This window comes from Triplophysa dalaica, chromosome 14 (genome assembly GCF_015846415.1).
Source record: "Triplophysa dalaica isolate WHDGS20190420 chromosome 14, ASM1584641v1, whole genome shotgun sequence".
Lineage (NCBI taxonomy): Eukaryota > Metazoa > Chordata > Actinopteri > Cypriniformes > Nemacheilidae > Triplophysa > Triplophysa dalaica.
In genome coordinates, this window is record NC_079555.1 from 19,622,671 (window position 1) to 19,636,809 (window position 14,139).

Genomic DNA, 14,139 nt, shown 5'->3' on the forward strand with positions numbered 1-14,139 from the left:
ATGTACAAATGGCTTATTTATTATTATTATCTGAATGGTGAGAAAAAGATCCAAAAGGTAAAACTATAATTACCTCTCTGTCACTCTTGAATCTTTATACGTACCTCAGAGAAAATGTTTATCTTGCTCTCCTGATTGTCCTGCTATTTATTCAAATTTTTAAACAGGTCATCGATTTTGATTAAATTTGAGGAAATCGTTGAGCAAATACATTTTTTTTAAGCCCATGAGTTCTAGTTCATTTCATAAAAAGGAAGGAGTAAAGACCATTGCATATTGAGTCCGAAATTTGCATCTAAAATTTCCGCAGGTTAAACATTTTTTTGTTGTGTCAATCACATTTACACTCTGCATCTGATTATGGAAAACCAACGTATTCATTAATACCTGGTTGGGCATATTATTGCACAGTGACGCGTCAAAAGCGTGCGATTGTTGACGTGCGTTTTGAGTTATCAGAAAACACGCTTCAGAAATGTGTGCTTTTTGTATCAAAACACGTATCCTCGACGTATCTACCGGTTTACTTTGCCATGTCTCACAGGCTAAGCTCCTCCTCCTCTCCTTTTATTTCCACTTCTTTCTCCCCTTTTTAACACATTGCCGCCAAGACTCACTGATCACATGTGCGTTAATCAATCACAACCCCCTCCTTCATTACATCACTTATACCATGACATCACTATCACTCCAGTAATATGCATTACACTACCCCCCTTTTTGAAAAAACATATTCGTCCTCTAGTCTTACGAAGGTCCCACATAGTCCTTAAACCAGTTGGGAGGCTTTCGTGCACGTACTGGCCAGCTCCTACTTTACTCTGAGCTCTTCCAGTTTGCAACATCCCACCATCCAATGTTACTCTCGGAGCTGTGCCTTCTCCCTGAGCCAAACTGCTGGACCAGACTTCCCAGTGGCCACAGACCGATCACTTGCATAAAAATCCTCCATCATCATGGATGACACAGGAAGATGAACCTTCCCTGAAGTACCTGCCAGCCTAGGAGAACCCAATTGCTCCTCAGCTGGGACTTCCGCAGAGGACCCTGACGTCCTTGTCTCCACCGCCTTGTCTGCTGTAGGAGAATTTTCGACCCCCATAGGCAGTACCGCTGAAACTGGTATCTCCGCAGCAGCTGAAGAAACCGCAAAGGGAAACTCTTCCACCACCCTGGACGATGCAGAGGACTGACGACCAACCACCACAGGACCCTTTTTTCTGTTCTGCCCACTGGTTTGAATTGGTATATTCTCCTGGACACCCCTTGCTTCAGTACCACCCCCACAGGCCCTGAAACAACGGAATTGCCATAAGATTTCAATTGGTTAAAATGCACCACAATATTTGTAGCTCCTCCTTCTGGCTGTATCCGATAGAGGACTTCGTACACCTTTTCCGCGATTCTCTAGGGGCCCTTAAATCGCTTCTGTAATTTTGGACTCACTCCTTTCTTTAGAGCCTTATTCATTAAACACACCAGCTCCCCAACTGAATAGTATTGCTATGAGCTTTAAAGTCAAAGTACACCTTTTGATGCTCTGAAGTTCCCAACTGGTGCATTTTAACAGCTTCCACGACTGTAGAGAGGCTTTCTGCCACCCTTTTTTCGTTATCATTTACAGTCGAAATTTTCTTATGTCCCTCCACGTCCATCATTACGTCAATAGGTAAAACAGTCTCTTTACCAAACAAAATCTTATATGGTGTAAAACACGTACTGGCATGAACACTACTCTTATATGCCATCATGACATAGGTTAGCAAGACATCCCAACTTCGTTGATTGTCATCAAGTAAAACATAAATAGACAGCAAAGTATGATTAAACCTCTCAATACCATCCGACTGTGGTAGATATGGGGTTACTAATACCCAACAACCGGAAAAGTTCCCCAAACAGGTTTGATTCAAAGTTCCGGCCTTGATCTGAATGTAGGCTTCTAGGAGTTCCATAACGACAGACCCATTATTCTACCAAATTTCGGCCACTGTTCCTGCTTCCTGATTAGAAAGCGGATATGCCTCTGTCCATTTGGAAAAATAATCTCCCACTATCAACACATATTTATTTTATGTCCAGTGCTACACGTTCATATGGGTGGGAAGTTATAGAGGTCCTGACATTCCTGACACCACTGTTTCAGATCCCGATACTCCCCTCTAACTTTTTTTACTCCCAAATGACTTCCAGTGGTAGTGTTATGCAACAACCCCCTAATACCTGTGTGACCAAAACTGATGGAATGATCACTTGGGTCTTTGCGGTCATCCCAATTTTTGGGGCCACCACCCTCACTAACATCTGTCCTTGAACCTGTATCTGTTCCCAGACCAAAGCATACTTCCTGAAGGCATGATAGCTCTTCATAATCTCTCTTCTACTCCCCTCTTGCTTCTTCACATCCAGTAGTAGCTTCAGATCTGGGTCAGCATACTGAGCACTTTTTAGGTATTTATCCTCACTTTCACCTACATCCCCACCAAAACCAACCTCTCCCTAATCTACAATGCAGAGCTGAGATACCAGGATTCCTTCTCCTTGGCTAGGAGCTTTAACACTGGCTTCCTTCATATAAGCTGCCAACCTCGACATGGTGTCTGCATTTCTCTGGCTCTTTCCCGTACGGTGCACAATCCTATACTGAAAGGTTGCCAAAACCTGACCTAACCGCTGAAGATCTTTCTCAAAATGTTGTCCGAACACAATTATATCGTCCAAGTACACTAAACATATGGCCCATTGCAAATTTGCCAAAATTAAGCCCATAAATCGCTGAAATGTACTTGGACCATTCAACAACCTAAAAGGGAGAACATTAAATTCAAATGTTCCCTGTCTTGTTGTAAAAGCAGTTTAGGACAATCTTTGGGATTAACCTCAACCTGCCAGTAACCACTGGCCAGGTCTTAGGAGGAAAACCATTGTGCAAGGGTCAAACTATCTAGAGCATCATCGATGCGTGAAAGGTGATATGCATTTTTTCTTGAGACATCATACAATTTACAATAATCAACACAAAATCTCAACCCTCTGTCTTTTTTTCTCACCGGTACAACAGGAGCTGCCCAAGTACTGCAGGATGGCTGAATAATACCCCCCTCCTGCATCTGCTTAACATGATCGGCTACCTCCTGTTGCAGATGGCGTGATGGCCTACGAGCGGCCATTTTAATTGCCATCGCATCAATTTGATGAAAGGTCATATGTGTCCGTCCTAAATCGGTGTCATTCTTACTAAACACTGAAAAATGCGCACTCAATTAATCATGTATAGCCTGCAGTTGTGTTGGCTCAAAATCGCTATCATTCAGCCCCAAATGCTGCAACAACAACACCGAATGTCCATGGCGGCTGTATTAAGCTTTCATGCGGGACTAAGGGAGTAATAGCCTCCTCTCCTACATGTACCTTGGTGTGCAATGTTCCCATAGTCATTCCTTGTTTGAGATGAAGCTCGCTACTTGTTAAATTAATGACTCGGAGTGGTAACACTCCATTGTCCACTTTACATGATACACAAGCCACCAGGACTTCAGTAATTAATCTGTTAGAGGGTTCTAGCATTGTCCTCTACCCCAACCCATTCAACAGTACCAGGGATTAGCATCTCAGTTCTTGGAGGGACAATTAAATCCTGTTTTACTGACACTGTCATGTTTTATTAGTCCCCGTGTTCAAATGTAGTGGCAGCCATTTTCCCATTAATTTACAACACTGGGCACTCAAGTCAATCACAGCTCCAAATTTTATCAAGAAGTCTGTGCCCAAGATTATTTCATTTAGGGGTATCTCTGCTACCCAAAATTCATTAACCAAACCTAACATTCATATTTGGCAAACAGTAGACCACTTGCCAACAATGTTTAGAGACTATAGACACCTTTGCACCAGTGTCAACCAACAGAGCACAATCTGCACCCCCAACTTTTGCTGGCAAAAATACTCCTACAACCTGTCACTACATGAAACACTAATCTGCAGGTCAGTAGTATAATCAGGCAGAGGGGCAGGCATTTGACCTTCTATCAGAATATGTGTCCTGTCGTCCTACACTTCTTTTTTCCAAACATGGTTATGCGACTTTTGTTTTATACTTCACGGGTGCATTATGAAGGTTAAATAATTTGGAGTTAAGAGAATGATTTAGTATTCATTAATGTAAAAAATAACTGCACGTTGTAAAGACTAAGTCCACCAAAAACTGAAAGTGAGATGAGAAAGGCCGTCTTCATCTGCCTCTAAATGCAGATTCAAAGTTGTCAATTACTTAAGTCAAATAATTATCACAAAATTACAACGTGTTTTAATAAACCTGATCGCGTAGCAACCTTTATGCTGCACCCATGCAGCCCTGCGCGCAAATGATCTTGTCCCAGTCGCCCTCAACAGACTGACCCAACCAAAGAATTTTTATGTAATTGGCTAAGCTGTAAAGCTTGCAAAAATGTATGTTTTTTATTGACACTATATATAAATATAAAGACCAAAAAAACGGGCTTCCTAAATGTAGTGGGATGGCACCTTTAAGAGTAGTCTGCGTGGCCCCTTTAAAAATAGCGGGGCATTAAGTGGGTGGGTACGTCAGGTAATTACGTACCTATATAGATTCAGGTGAGTTAGGTGCGTCATGACATTGCATCGATGTGACATGTTTGTGTTGGTCTTGAATCTCCTTCACTCCTCGAGAAAGGTAGGGTCTGTTAAACTGGTGGCTCATAGACGGTAGGGAAATATAAATCTAGAATATGGGTGTTCGTAGGAATTTAATTTAATTCACATGTTTGCTTAATGTGCTTGCTTGATGTAATTTTAGATTAGTCGGGTGCGTCCAGACATTGCTAGTGAGCATGTGTGAGTGAGTGTCTTGCACGTGAAAGGTAATGTTATGTTTCCCTTACCCGGTTTGTGTGACTATAAATCTGAGAGGAGTGGGGAGGGAGCAAACGAATATGTCTTTGTTTTTCAGAAGTTGCCAGCTGCTGTTTGCTGTGGTTAAAATATCGTTTCCTGTTGGGACAAGGAATTCTCTTGTTGCATTGAACGCTCGTGATTGCATGGAATTCTCGCGATTGCCTTGAACGATTGCCTTGAACGCCTGTACAACGCACACGTTGGATACGACGCCTGTACAACGCTCACGTTGGATACGCTCTAAACCCGTGGCCGACCGTTGCCTCTGGCGCCATCGGGGCTCGCTCATGTCGCTGGCGTAATTTCATTTGATTTGAGTAAATGTGTGTGTAACAGTGAAATTGGAATTTCGTTTTGTTACACTGCTTTATTGTATTATTAATATTATTATCAGGTATTGTTTATGGACCAATTTATTTAGTTTGTTCCTTTCTTTATTTGGGTTGGTTGTAATTCTTTCGTTGTCTTGCTTTACATTTATGCTGCTGTATTTCGGAGGTTGAGTAATTGTGGTTTATCTGTTCTGTTGCTCTTTTGACCTTGGTTCATCTGATTGGCGTTGAGTGGGTTTAAATTAATTATATATTTTGGGTTTGGTTGGTTTGAAGTGTTTTGATTTGCATGTATTTTGTTTTCTGTATGGAGTGGTGAAATGTTTAAGCAAAGACATAATGTGAAAGAAGGAAACCAACTTTAATTTATTTGTTGTGAATTGTTCCTTTGTAAGTATATATATATATATATTTTTTTGTTTGGTTTTTTTTGGTGCGTTTGGCCAGTGTATGGGTGGCCGGCCCACGGGAACAGTCTAAACAAAGCCCAGTGGGATGATTCCTTCACATTTATGAAATTGTATCATTAATGTTGAGCTCAAGGTGTTTTTTTTTATTAACTTAAATACATTTATAGTCCGTGGTTTTGTCTCTGCTCGTCATTTTCATTTGGTTGAAAGCCTGTAATTGGGGAGGCTCAGAAATTGGGGTCGGAGTACGGGCTTTACCATTGTACGTTAATGATCGTCAGTCAGACGGTATCATAAACAATTATTTCGATCGTACTTTTTTACAACAAAACACCTAATGAGTATTGTATAATTCGCTTAAGAAACTTTATTCTACAGTTGATGTCAAGTTTTTATTGATGGAAAATACTTTTCAATTGTGATGTTTAGACATGTCTAATACATTCTCCCATTTAGTTAGACCGAGTAGCTGTGGTGTTGTTGCTTTATTTCGTTGTGACTTTGGCTTCCGAGTGAAATGACTTCCAAAATGTACCAGATTGTTTAAAAAGCTTGCCGCATCCTTCTAGTGATTTATTGTTGCTATAATCCAGCTATGGGTATCCCACATGTTTCCATGATTTTATGTTTTCTTTACATGCGTATAACAATACAAAACTAGTCTATTTTACAAAACTGTAAATTCCCTATAAATATCTTGAATATCACTGAAAATGGGATAATCTCAGCCTTGTTATGGCACATAGACATGAAAATTATAGTTCAGGTGTTTTTCAGCTTTAAAAATGAGTTTGTTTTCGCATTGAAATTCAAAAATATATGTATTTTCACACTGCCGTACTCAGTCAATATTGAAGTTATCAAGATGATATTTCCACATAATGTTCTTTAATTTATGTTGGATGATTTTATGTACAACAGCGAAGCACGCGTCGAAAACGCGCGTTTTTTGGCCAGATAAAATGCACGCTCATAACGTGCGTTTTCGGCGACTCCAAAGCGCACGTCGAGAACGTGAGTTAACATGGAAAATCACATGCTTTTGACTCATCAGTGTGCAATTACAGTAGTAGTATTCGGTGCAGTTTTGACAGATTTTAGAAAAGTTTTGACACTTTTACAAGAGTTTCAAATAACTTTCACCATAAATTTCACCAGTCATTAGAAACTGGGTTCAGTTGATTCGAGGTAATAGTAAAAATAGTTATAGTAACCATTTTTTATCCAAACTATCATGCTGAGTTTTAATAGGCTACTCACTGTGACTCAATGGGGTTATATATACAGGATGGGGAATGGACGCATAGAAATTTAAGGGTATACTGCAGACAGTGTGATGAAAAGGAAAATAAAACTAAAACTCAAGGTATACATCAAACCTTACAGATGATTCAATTGATTTAGATCAGTGGTTCTCAAACTGTGGTACACGTACCACTATTGGTGCTTGAATAGACCCCCGGTGGTACGTGACGCGACAGGAAATTAAAAACGATATTTATTAAATTCGTGTTTTAAATACAATTTCAAGTGTTTATTACATGATCGAAAAAACGGAAAACATCTTGGCCTATTTGCAATTTTGATATAGTTGTATGAATTATTGTTTATTTATCATTGGTCGATGTAACGCGCTTGACTGGCAGCTCAAACACTGAACGGGAGCAGACAGACGCTTGTGATGATCTCCCTCTTCCGACGAGCTAAATCAGTGAAGCAGGCGTTGTGATTAAGTTTTGACGCGGCGGATTGACAAGAGCCACTGCAGTAAAGTGTGAGTCTCTATGTTATATACAGCTGTTCTCTTGATGTTTAGTGTTTATTTGTCTTCTGTGTTAAATATTCTTTCTACATTGTCTGTCTTTAATACAGGTCTGTTGTCTTTCTGCAAGTACCCACAAAGTTAGATCCCAATAAAAGTCATTCACCGAGCACTACACTAGACTACAGACAAAAATTTGTGTCCACTATTACTGCTGACTAACTTGAAGAACATGGAAAAAACATGTTCTTTAGTTTGAAAACAGCTGGTAAATAAAAAAGTGTTTGTATTATTAATTAAGGCTACGTTAGAATTGGAGGATGAGGTGTAAAGATAAAGATTCACAGCTCGACTAGTCTATTAAATACATTTTTTATCCATGTGATCTTTCTACGGAGGTCATAAGGTGGTACTTGGAGCAACCAATTTTATTAAATGTTGTACTTGATCTGAAAAGTTTGAGAACCAGTGATTTACATGATTCAAGAGTTACCGTTTGGTTTTGAAGTTGTATGAAAGTCATTCCTGACATCTAGTGGCCACAAAGATAAATGCATGTGCTGCTCCAAAGGTCCGATAACCAGCATTTATGCAGATTATCGATACGAGAGCCTCTTTCTTTGCTGAAAGACTGCAGACGATGTAATTATTAACATGAATCCATATGCATGCAGACTATTTAAAGGAATACTTAACCCACATATGAAAATTATGTCTTCATTTACACACCCTTAGATTGTTTTAAACATGTATACATTTCTTTTACCTGTTGAACACCGAGGGAGAATGTCAGATCTCACCAACCATTTACTGCCATAATAGGGGAAGATAAATACTGGGTGTCAATGAGAGATTTGATCGACAATCTTCCAGAAATCTCCCTGTTTGTTCATCGAACATAGAAATTATTCCGATCACAGATCTGTAAATGATGACCGAATTTGTATTTTTCGGTCAAGTTTAAGAGTTTTTTGAGTATTATTGAGTTATAGACAACGTTTCAAGCACACACAAAAAGTTCCAAATGCAATAGAATTTTTAACCATCACTCAATTCCTCGGAGCCCCTACTGGTCATGAGCAGGTAGCTGAAAGTAAATTAACATTAACTATATAGCTTTTCACAATTGTCCATTGTTGCAAAAGCTGTTTTACAGAAATCACTCAGTAAATTATAAATCAATAGGAAAATAATATATTAATCATATATTATCATTCAATATAATTTATTGTTACTGCTGTAAATCGATATTAGATTATTATGAGATCTCCAATGCTTTCAAAATCTTTGCATTTTTATAATTTTTTCACTGATTTTTATATATTGTGATAACTTGATCTAATGACAGTATATGTTTTTTTTTAGTTCTTTTATTTATCGAAATAAACAAAAATAGTACAAACTTTGCTAAAGTGATTGTTTAGAACAAGCATTTAATTAAACACTATTAAAACCATATTTCACACCAAAGGACTCAACGGTGTGTTTGTCAACTACCAGTGGTTTATTGTAATGTTACAGTCAAGGCTTGAAATCGCTTGTTTATTTAAAGTGTCCGTGCAACGGTGTTTCGTGCATTCTGACTTCTTTACGATGTTAAACGTGCTGTCTTCTCATGCTTAACATGGTCAACTTGTCAAAAAATGAGTTTGGCGTATTACGTAGTATTTCTGTGCTCGATAGGCTACACTCCCCCAGCGAACGCTCAGGTTTCGGAAAGTTTTTTTCGAACATATAAAAGTGTTTTGTAACAATTTTTCTTTGTCCCTTATTGGACAATTCACGGAAGCACGCGGCAGGGCCACACGGCAGCAAGGAGCGCAGGAGAAGGAGCATGCGCTAACGTCACTTTCACTTGCAAGCAGGAGAGAGAGAGAGAGAGAGAGAGAGAGAGCATACGTTCGCGAAGTTCAGGTGTTTGTTTGTTCACTGCATTTGGTTGATGAATGTTATATAAACTGTGGATATAACGCTGGATTTAGAGAAACCTAAATCACTGGGCTCTTAAGATACCTGCTACCTGTTCTGTTTATAAGATGTTTGCATATAATTATATCTATTAAAATATATTAATAATGAACTATTTCATTTGATTTCTCCATTGTTTTGATCACCGTTATTGTCAAAGGTAAATCAATTATATCAAGCTGCCTCTGGAAAAATGGGTTATAACTCAAAAAGACGGTAAGGAAAACTAATGGAATGCCTTATTGTGGCGTCTTAAAGTTCACCCGGAAAATGAATATTCTTGCATAATTTCTTCCCTCATATGTCATTTAAAACCTTTAAATGACTCACCTTTGTGGAAACAAAATTGACAGATGCCAATGGTGTTTAGTTTAGTTTTACTCGGCTGGGTGTGTAAATTATGAAATACTTAATTTTTGGTTGAACCATCCCTTTGATGGCAAACTCCTGAAGTCAGTTATCCAACAAAGCACTAAAACTGCCAAGACTCTGCAAACATCAGGTTTTTGAGGATACGAATAGCATTCCCATGTAAATTATGTAATGGTTATGATTGGCTAAATGATGTGAGTTAGTTAAGTATTATTAATGTGAATGTATTGGATAATTCTTGAAATATATGTATATATATTATTACAATTATATATAATAAAACCACACGGTTTTGGTATTCTTTTACTTGCATGTGCACAAAAATCAGGAGTAAAGTGCATTTTGAACAGCACACGTCAGATTTAAATCATTTATACAGAATCTTAATTCATGCATAATCGACTTTCAGACTGCCAGTCAAGCTGCTTTAAAGTAAACAGATCCATTGTATAAGACAGATGAGTCTCTCTCAAATGCATTTTATGTTACAATATAAAAAGCCCTTATGTGAAACAAACAATATGTTAAATGTGAAAAATAAATGTAAAAGAGAAAGTCATTATTAGGCTTGAAACTCTTTTACATTTAACCATGATGATGATGATGATGATGAGGCATTACATCTACATTAGCACCTTTTACAGAACATTATTACATGGTGTATATCCCAAGTTATTAAACCATAACACATTCCTTCTGATTCAACACTAAATATAAAAAATGGTGACAATCAATCAAAGTTATCTAAATAAAATGACCAAATGCAACACAGTGCCCTGATGGACGTTTAGTCTTTGAATTTGACCACTCTAGCCACTTTCCCTTCCTGACTATCTCAAATAAAATACATGTTAATAATATATTATATAAATATTAGATGTGTGAACTAATTGCTATACATTTTACTCATTATAGACTATACAAAATAATTATTGAGCATAATGTCAACGCCAGTTTGGTTTTATTAAAATATTCCAGGAAGCCATTTTTCTTGTTTTGGACTGTGTTGAATTTCTTTGAATCGCAATTCAACACATTTTTTGGGAATGTAGCCAATAAGTGAAAGGTCAAAACAAAATGAAGGGCCTGAGTAGGGTTGCACCAGCCATGCGCAAGTTCTTTCTTAGATGTCAACGTAAAGTCCACTCTAGATGCTTGGTAACTACTAGCTAGTTTCTAACTAAATCTGCATGTTATTTGGTTGCACCATTTGGTCTTCAGGCAGAACGTAGCTAGTAGTTCCTAAACTCTTCGTAAAGTAAGGTGTAGTCGAATAATATGACGTTTACCTTTAATAGTCCAAAAGCAGCCTTTAAATTCGTGAGGAAAGGTTGTGTTGAAATGTTGTGAATTTCAAACATTCTCGATTTAAACTTATTTTACCTTATAAAATAACGGTCATTTTTTATTAATTACTACCCATCATGAATAGCATATTTATTTATTTTTATTATAAACAAATGTTGATTAAAAACAATACAGCCAATTTAACGCAATAATAAATTACATGACATATGAGTGATTTCATTCTACTGACAACCGCCAATGAAATAAAATGAAAATTATTTTGTGACGTGCACAACACAGGCAGATACATACGAAGGCGCGTTAGGATGGTTCTTGTTAGAGGCGTCAAAAATTCAATGTCATTACATAATGTTCTCTATTTTAAAAGGTAAATGTCAGCATTATCATGTGTGTAAATCAATGAAGAATGTCGAGTGAAACAAGAGCTAGTTAGTGTTAGTTATTCAGTTAGTTAGTGAGTCTGCATTTTTATTCCTATAGTTACTCCTGACAGAATGCATCCATAAATATTTAGTTAATACGTAACATCAAGTTGAATGGTGCAACCAAAAAATATTTAGTAGTGTATAAGTTGTGACTTAATCAAAACTTGGCTGAGTTGTAACTTACGCACAGCTGGTGCAACCGGCCCCTGGTGTCTAGCTTCCACTTTTTTATGATTTTTAGATCCCCCTATTCAGTGAAGTTTTGACATTTCAAGTCAATACGACATATCTTCAGTCACACCTGGGCTGGACATTGATGTTGAAATTTGATGATGCAATTCAAAAAATCAATATCTTTCATAAATGAAACACAACACTACAACCAACAACTATTAAGACTATCATATTGTCCCAGTAAAAAAAAATCTTGAATACGATATATTGTTATGTTATATTACAATGGCCAGAGTAAAAGAGAATCACACAAAATGTGTATAAACAACAGACAGGCATTTCATTCAAGGATAATAGAAGGATCCGTTGAAATATAATAATTAAAAGTCTGATTAATACAGGAGTCCTAAATGCGTAAATGTGGTCTGCTCCTCTGGAAACCTTTACACTTGGAACTCAAACATGTGTGCTTGCTTCTTGGCCAGCTTGGCCACCTCATCACGGATGGCTTTGACCAGGGCTGAGGTGGATAGGCTGCTGAGGGGGGCGTCAGGTCTGATCCGATCCCCAGACTCTGCCAGACTCTGCTGGGATGCTGCAGTAGATGAAGAGGGCGGATGGTCGGGACCACCCCGAGTGGACACAGCCTGACTATGGTGCCAGAGGAGAGGGCTGCCCTGAGGATAGTGGGGATGAGGAAAGGCCTCTGCGTAGCCTGGTAAGGGCATCTGAAAGAGAAGGCGGCTAACAGTCAACAGCAGCTGTGCTGAAAACAATCATCTAATGTGGGCTGGTTTTAAATGTAAGGTTGTTGAATCTCGATCTGTACTGAAGAAGACCAAAGTCTAAATTGGAACTAATAGACAAATGCAAAACAACTACAACACTCACAATACGACAATATAAAAATGTTTAGATTCTACAAAATAACCATGTCACTCAATTTAAACAAAGTTGAATCGGGTGATTGGATCATTTTATTAATCCATGACTTACAAAATATTAACAACTAGCTGGGTTTCCATCAAAGATTTGCGCAAACAATGTGATATGTTCAAAAAAAAAAAGGCATAAAAGTGGCATATCCATTTTACTTAAAAAAAATTTTTTTTTTTATTGACTGACATGCAATTCCGTGCAAAACTAAATGATGTTCATGCACAATACTTTTATGACCCTTTTATTTTTGTTCCTGTGTGGGTTGTTTTTAGTATTTGTGGGCAGGAATTAGTTGCTGACAGAAGACTATGATAAGTGACACTCTGCTGATGCTCTAATTTAAAAGAGCAGCACTAACAGAAGAGCTGTTCTGGCGTAAGGAGTTTCAGATACCTCCATGTGCCTTTGGATCCCAAATCTGGTTGTCAACTATTGCTCTTATTTGTGACAACACTTTAGATTCTTAGCCATGCTTTGGGAGCCATTTATTTGCGATTCGTTTTATATAGTAAGCAGTTGGGGAATTTCCTTAGGAATTTTTCTTCTGATGAGGCATTATCAACTCAATTCTGAATAGAGCACAACCCTGAACTTGTGAAAGAGCTAAATAGTTAAAAATTAAAAGAGTTCATTTAAAGAAATGTGCTCTACTACCCGATGAATTTGTTGTGTCCACTCAACGTCAGCGATTAATTCAGTTCAGCAAATGGTTTCAAAATGACACTGGTTCTGCAAAAAGACACTATGTGAAGGCATTTGGAATGAAACAGGTATAGACAAACAGTTGCTCCAAAGGCCTGGTAGGCCCCCACATTCACAACAATGTAGAGACACACAGGGTCAATTCAGCCTCTTCTGGTTGCATAAGGTTTATGCCACATGCATTGTGACACTGGTGGCATCTTGGGATGCAAGCCAGATTAAAGAATTGAACACCTGATAGAAGATCGTATGATGTTAAACAGATTCTTACAGATTCAGCCCACTGAGGAGGCACATCCTCGGGTTCAGGAGGGTAGGACATCCAGGACGGGCTGTGGTAGGAGGAGGGTGGCGTGGAGATGAAATACCCCGTGTACCCAGGACGACTGGCTGGAATGGCATACACCGCTGTCATGGGATTTCCTGAGGGACAAATAAAGAATAACAATTACTGGAAATATACAGGTATATGTAACTTTACCTTCCATTTTTGTCACAATTTGTATAACAGGGCAATTTCATGACCGGGGACAAACTACTTTGTTCCAGCTAGTTAAAATGTAAACAGCACCGGACTGATCATTTCTGATTTCTGTATCTTTTTCCAAAAAAATTAAAAATAAAATGCATGCTAACTTAAACTTAGATAAACTAAACTTGTGTACAGAGCTATGTTTTTATTGCTCTTATGCTTTTTCTTGTCCTAATGTTGACCCAATTGCTTCCATTGTTTACCCAATTTGTAAGTTGCTTTGGATAAAAGCGTCCGCTAAATGACTAAATGTAAGTACAAAATTATGAACAAATACAACAGGCAATGGGCCAAAAATATT

At 38.1% G+C, this 14,139-nt stretch overlaps 1 protein-coding gene across 3 annotated transcripts in view; it reads right to left on the reverse strand.

Moving 5' to 3' along the window:
* Nucleotides 1-10,085: 10,085 nt before the first annotated feature.
* Nucleotides 10,086-14,139, reverse strand: part of kiaa1549lb (KIAA1549-like b) — an 85,343-nt gene continuing 81,289 nt past the window's right edge. For all 3 annotated transcript variants that reach the window (XM_056766764.1, XM_056766763.1, XM_056766762.1), the window contains 2 exons: nucleotides 13,578-13,729; nucleotides 10,086-12,393 (listed from right to left, as the gene is read on the reverse strand). In XM_056766764.1, the coding sequence (XP_056622742.1) occupies nucleotides 12,109-12,393; nucleotides 13,578-13,729 (437 nt within the window). In that variant the 3' untranslated portion in view covers nucleotides 10,086-12,108. The remainder of the gene's footprint in view (nucleotides 12,394-13,577; nucleotides 13,730-14,139) is intronic.